The following is a 6,867-nucleotide window of genomic DNA, read 5'->3' on the forward strand; positions in this document are numbered from 1 at the left end:
AGCAGAGAGGGTTGTTTTCATGCTAAAATTAGAGGTTATCTAAAAGGCATAGAAAAACAAATGTAAAATTTCTTTGTATTAAGTTACTTGGTCCCATATTCCAATAAATACATCCATCCATGACAAAGAAACAGGAAACTGACCTGTAAAGGAAGCATTGCTCAGTCCTGCATTAATTAAAGATAGAATCATAAAATTAGCTTAATTCTACTGGGCAAAATTGCCAAAGATCACATGTAATTCCTGTTTTAAGTAAATTTGAAGCCTTAAGGGATGGTACAAGTTACTAATATCACATGTAATTCTAGTTCATGGCTGTTATAATGGTATTGTACAAGTAAAAAATAACTTTACTCATGTAATGATGAAAATGCCCCATCCAAGTTCAATTAGTTGCTGACAAACTCAAAAGAGCTCATATGACTATTACAATACAGATATACAGAGAAAGAGCAAGTTCTACCTTCTAAAACAGGACTAGCCTATTAAGTTATTGGTCATTCTTTAGCTAAAAAAATTCAATCATCATTATTTAGTTAGTTGACAAAAGGCTGCAACTTACATGCTGCAATTGATTCTAAAAGCCATGTGTGACCAATGACTTGTCCACATAATTTTGTGGCTATATCCTGTGCTTCACTAACCCTCTGCCAAATAATCAAAGAGCTTTGGTGCCTGCAAGAGAAAGAAGTTAATTATTTGCAAAAGTAACATTACCAACTTGAAAAACTAGAGCACACTTGAGCTCAAAAGAGTAAGACTCACATTATCCAATACCCTGAGTCTGCCAGTTTTAGGACCATCACAACACCCATGGTTGTCAAGACTAATTTCATCAATCATGAAACTTTTAACACCAAAAAGAATCAATTAATGAGAAATTTCAGTACTTGCAAAAATATCATCGGTATACGAGTTTACCTTTCAGCACAATAAAACACATATGCAAGTCAAAGATATAATTATTAAAAAAGATAACTACTCAACAGAAAAATGAGTTTCATCTAATCTAACCTTTTCCTCAGGAGACAAAGCAGATCCACAGAAAAATAAACAATCTTTTTTTTTTTTAATTTAAGTTTAATTAAATATTAAAATTCTTAACAATTTAAATAGTAACTCTTACTTTTAGAAACCATTGAAGTTTAATATTTGGAACTTGTATTAATAGCAATAATGCTTCTAGAAAAGCACAGCAGAAATAGCATCTACCTCTCATGAGTTTCATCAATACACTAAAATGGGAGCTATTTAAATCTAATTGCCAAAGGACAATTTTTTAACTTATGAATCTACCAAGTTGGGGGGTTTGCCTTTACAAACAAAGGCTGAACTTGGGGGAACTTTATCATGTGTGATGTTCATCTGCAAAATCAAAGTTAGTAAAAATATAAACCATCCTCTTTGTTTTGATCCTGTATTTGAACTATCTGAATTACAAACTAACAAATAAGTCTGTCGATGACTACGATTGTTCAACGTGATTAGTAATCGTATCAGGGCAAGATTGTGCTTGTAGAAGCTCCAATCGGTTGAATGGTGGTGCGAATTGTAGTATGTAGTCCTCATCTGAATCCAACAAAAGAAAAAGAACAATCACACAGTGATTAAAAAAATAAAGAGTGAATAAAATTCTCAACAAGTATGATGTTGTCTTCAATGAAGATTTTGTTGCTCAACTCTTTCACAATTCAAAAAGTAATGAATTTGCAGAGTAAATCAATAAGTCGAAAAAAGAAATTGACTTCAATATTTTAATTAAAATAATTAAATATATTAGTTAAATAATATTATGTAAAAGAATTAAATTATATTAATTTTAAATATAAATTTTAAATTTTAAATTTAAATATTGTAGATAAACTATAACCTAAAATAATTTATGTATAACATAATCATCTTTTGTTTGATTTAATAAAAAGTTTGAATTAAGAAACATTTTAAATTAAATAAAATATAATTGATACAATCAATTATCTGTTGACACGAGGTGAAACAAACTAGTTAAAATAATCAACAACAGGTACTTAATCAATTAATCGGTGTTCATTTATCCATTTAAGGGGTAAAGATTGAGAAATATTCAGGAATATGGTTCCCATATTCCCATTTTCTCCTCTCAACCACCGCTATATATATATATATATATATATATATATATATATATCAAATAACAATCTCATCAAACTTGTCAATATAGATAATGGAATCCCCTAAATAGATGAGTAATAATAATAAATTAGACAAAGTAAAACATTTTCTTTAATATTAATTTCCCTGTCAACTTGACGTGATCCATAGACTGATTTTGTACCTATTCATAGCCTAACAGTTCATCAAGTCAAATTTGCTATTTTTTTATATATGAGAGAGTAGTGAACATCAATAGATCATTAACAAATTTTTGGCCAGCTATATACAGTATATATTTTTTATTCAATCATATAAACTACTATATATTTCTACCAAAAAACAACCAAAGTGGCGAAGTTGAAGCCACAGAGTAGCGAAGTTGTTGTATTGGCATCGTAGACCAAAGGGGTGCTGATGATACTTGATTTTATTCAATCTTATAAACAATTATACATTTCTATCAAAAACAAACAAAGGGGTTCAAGCACATGTTGAAATGGAAATGGAAATTAGAATCTTACTCTCTTTGACTGTTAAAGTAAAGCCAGCACAAGACCTCATCAACAAATGCCAAGCAGACTCTTCCCTAACAGCCAAGTGCAGCACCTTTTAGTCCACATCTGAACAATTTGAACAAATGGTGCATGGAACATTTTGAACTTAATACCTCCCTCATAAAGAAAAACATACCCGAAAAAAAAAAACACAGCAAATAAAGGACAATTCGAGCAACAAAAAGCATGGCCATTCACCTTAGCCCAAGCCCTAAAGAGCCATCTCCGATTCTCCAGTCTCCACTCTCCATACCAAGTTACCAACAATAGTTTGGAGAGACAAGTAGACGAGACGGCCAAATGCTTCTGTAATGTATTGAAGAAAGAACATAGAAAAATCAAAATCGAAATTAAGAACAGAATAATGAATATAAGAATTGAATAAATAAAAAGAAATTATTGGTTTGGTGCACTTATGGATAAATCTTCCAGTTACTTCAAGGTTTTGATATGATTAGAAGATGAAAAACAAGTGAGAATATTTGCAATTAATCAACAAACCTTAAAAGACAATAATATTATATTTAGTGTAAACAAATGATTTAGTGGCAACCAATAGTAAAAATTGCGAATGCAAATATAGTTGATATGAATTACATAGTATTAAGCAATTAAAAGTAAAATTATTTAATATACCTGGTCAAGACAGATTTGTCGATGCAAGGGAACTTGAGCCAATCATCGGAATGTGATCTAAGTATTTCCATAGTTTTTTCCTTCAAATAGGTTGCACAATCGAGTTGGAGCAACATGCAAAGCTTTGTTACAGTTCCAACCTCCAACATTTCATGAACAACCCAACTGGTGGCTGAGAACTTGCTTATCAACGAAAGTATCATTACTGCTCGATCATCGGCCGCCGGTGAAACTCTCATGATCCTCTTTGTGACAACGGCGATGCCGCCTTTATGGCGGAGAAACTCTGCTCTCCCATCAGCACAAGAACATAGATGGAAGAGTATACCCAGAATAAGCTTGGTGGTTCTCTTTTCGGGTGATCCTAATTCAAGCTCGATAAGCACGAAAACTGCTCCGGATTCAACCATCATTAGCCGATTTCTTCCCCAAGGGCAAGCGTCTAAAAGAACATGCAAAGCTGAATTTATTCCCCGTTGAGTGATCTTGGTTGTGCATTGTTTCAAAACTCTGACAATCATCTCGAAGAACTTGGGTTCTAATCTTTCGAGTACAACCGAACTTGCTGTTTCAATGATGGATTTCAATGCTGAAACCGCATGGGATTTAACCATAACCTGGGTGTTGAATTCACATCCTAATACCCAGATCAATGATTTGATAATCTGATCATTTTGTTTGGGTAACAACTTTGCTTCAGCCGATGGAATTTGAATTAAGAAAAGGGCACTTAGGGCTTCCTCTAGGCCACTAACACAGTCTTCCTTGAAACAATTTACAATAAACAACAGCATAGCTCTAGGCACCCCAGCTTCCACCATGTATTTCCTGTTTCTTTCATTCTTGACCGCAAACAAATCCAATTCCTTCAAAGCTTCCATCTTGGAATCAGGATGCTGAAGCTGTTTGATAAGTTTAAGGAAATGGAACATGGGTTTTTCAAAACCAAAGGGAAAGGGAAAGGGAAAGGGAAAGGGGAAGGGGAAGGGGAAGGGGAAGGGGAAGGGATCGTATGGGTTCCAAGGTAAACCGATGAAAAAGGCGTGTGTGAAAATGAAGTTTTGAGGATACCAATTTTAGGGGGAAATTTAGGGTTTCGAAGGGAGGGGAAATTTGGGAATAAAAAGGAGCCATTTTTTTAGTAAAATGACTGTTTACGACGTTTTTATAAAAAAACGCTCTTATTGCTTATCTTTTATAGTGTTTTTGCACTAATTTCTATTTTATACATTTTTACTTTTATATTTTATTTTTATTTATTATCAATGTTTTTATTTATTTATCAATGTTTTTTTTAAATCTAATATTTAAATATATCAAATGGTTTAGATTAAATATTTTTGAAAATAAAAGTATTAATCTAAACCCTTAACCCTTAACCTTAAATTATAAAACATAAACCCTAAACTTTTACCCTTTAACGATTAAAGTTTAGCATATATTTTTATAATTTTGAAACGATTAAATCAAAAATTTTCCATTATTCAAAGGGATGAAGTGCAATTTTACCTTTAAAATTTTTAAAAATTTCAAAAAATCGAAATGGAAAATTTTTCATTTTAGAAAGGCAAAGACCCTTTCAACCCCCTACTTATGGCCGTAAATATATATTAATTATAAGGTTTAGGATTTAATTGAATATGATTCACTTTAGATTAACATACTACCCATGGCCATTAAACCTTAAACTATAAAACTATAAAACCCTAAATCATAGACCTTAAATCTTAAATATTAAACCCTAAACCCAAAAATAAATTTAATCAATATTAAGTATTGCTTCCGTAATTTATTATGAACATAAGCTTTTACATTAATATCTATGTATATACACATCAACATCCATATGATGTTTTTTGGGATTTAAGGTTTAGGGGTTATAGATTAGTGTTTAGGGTTTTTTTGGGTTTAGGGTTTAGGGGTTATATAGACTAGTGTCTATGATTTTTTAGGGGTTTAAGGTTTAGGGGTTTAAGGTTTTAGGGGTTAATATTAACCCTGAACCCATAACCCATAACCCATAACCCCTAACTCCTAAACTTTAAACCTCAACCCTTAAACCATAATTCATAAACCTTAAAATAGTAACTCATAAACCTTAAACCTTTAACCATATACCCTAAATTGTAAATCCTAAACTATAATGATTAATTGATTCAATATTTTTAAATTAACATTATCTCTTTTACAATTATATAAGAAAATATTTATCATATAAATTAAAAATACTAATTAACTAAACCCTAAAACCCTAAACCCTAAACCCTAAACCCTAAATCCTAAAACATAAACTCTTAATCATAGACCCTTAACCCCTAACCCCTAAACCTTAAACCCCAACACTTAAACCATAATTCCTAAACCCATAATCCATAAAACTTAAAATAGTAACTCATAAACCTTAAACCCTTAACTATATGCCCTAAATCGTAAACCCAAAACTATAATGATAATTAATTCAATATTTTAAAATTAATATTATCTCTTTTACAATTATATAAGAAAATATTTAACATATGATGTACATCGACATCCATGTGATATTTTTTAGGGTTTAGGGTTTTATGGGTTATAGTTTAATGTTTAGGAGTTTTTAGGGTTTATGGGTTTAGTGTTTTAAGGGTTATACATTAGTGTTTATTATTTTTTTGGGGTTTAAAGTTTTAGGGGTTATATGACTTTTAGCGGCGTTTTATCGAAAGCGCCGCTAATGCTCTGGTTTTTAGCGGCGTTTTATCGAAAGCGCCGCTATTGCTCTGTTTTTAGCGGCGTTTTTTGTAAAACGCCACTATTGCTCTATGTTTTACAATTTTTGCGGCGTTTTTTGATAAAACGCCGCTAAAAACGCCACTAAAGCCCTATTTTCCTGTAGTGAAGTGGTCTGTATTTCTGCTTTTTCGGTCTTTCATGGTCTTCATTGTTAAATGAAAAATCTAAGCTTCAAGATTCAATGTGGTAATGCAGGAATAACTCATTGTTTTGCTGGCATTTTAACCCCTTAACCATCCTGCAAATAAACTATTGTATCTCAGTTGTAAAGGATGTGATTCCTAGGAGCTAAGCTATCCAATGACATCTTCCATCATCATCACAGTGTATCGCCATTCCAATGGCTGATCATGTGACCAACACTGTGACAGCCCAAAATAGACCCTAGCCGGAATGTGGTTTGGGACCACTAAACCGAGTCATAAAAATAATTAATTGTTATATTCTATGCTTACTATGTGTGTGCATGCATATGTGGAAATTTCATTCTCTAATTTTACCCATTTGTATGAGAAAGTATTAAATAGGGATCAAAGTGAAACATGGTGAAATATGATAGGCTAATTTTAAATGGCTTGTTAGTACATGTTAACAAAAGGTGGAGTTGCATGTCAAATAATCCCTTCCTAAGGAGGAGTGGCGGCCATGACAAGGTTATGGGCAAGGAACATGTTCCCAACATGTTTTACTAATGGATGATGTTAGAAATAATAAACAACTAAGCATGGGTGAGAAAAGAAAAAAAATGTGTGTGAGAGAGTAGCATCCCCCCATT

The 6,867-nt window shown here is 32.1% G+C and overlaps 1 protein-coding gene across 1 annotated transcript; it reads right to left on the reverse strand.

Moving 5' to 3' along the window:
• Window positions 1-1,138: 1,138 nt before the first annotated feature.
• Window positions 1,139-4,486, reverse strand: LOC108464780 (E3 ubiquitin-protein ligase PUB24-like). Its single transcript, XM_053030407.1, has 4 exons — window positions 3,324-4,486; window positions 2,886-2,993; window positions 2,655-2,753; window positions 1,139-1,569 (listed from the first exon to the last, which is right to left on the reverse strand). The coding sequence occupies exons 1-2, from the start codon at window positions 4,253-4,255 to the stop codon at window positions 2,945-2,947; spliced, it is 981 nt and encodes a 326-aa protein (XP_052886367.1). The 5' UTR covers window positions 4,256-4,486; the 3' UTR covers window positions 1,139-1,569; window positions 2,655-2,753; window positions 2,886-2,944.
• Between the last annotated feature and the right edge of the window lie 2,381 nt (window positions 4,487-6,867).

The sequence above is a fragment of the Gossypium arboreum genome, chromosome 7 (genome assembly GCF_025698485.1).
Source record: "Gossypium arboreum isolate Shixiya-1 chromosome 7, ASM2569848v2, whole genome shotgun sequence".
Lineage (NCBI taxonomy): Eukaryota > Viridiplantae > Streptophyta > Magnoliopsida > Malvales > Malvaceae > Gossypium > Gossypium arboreum.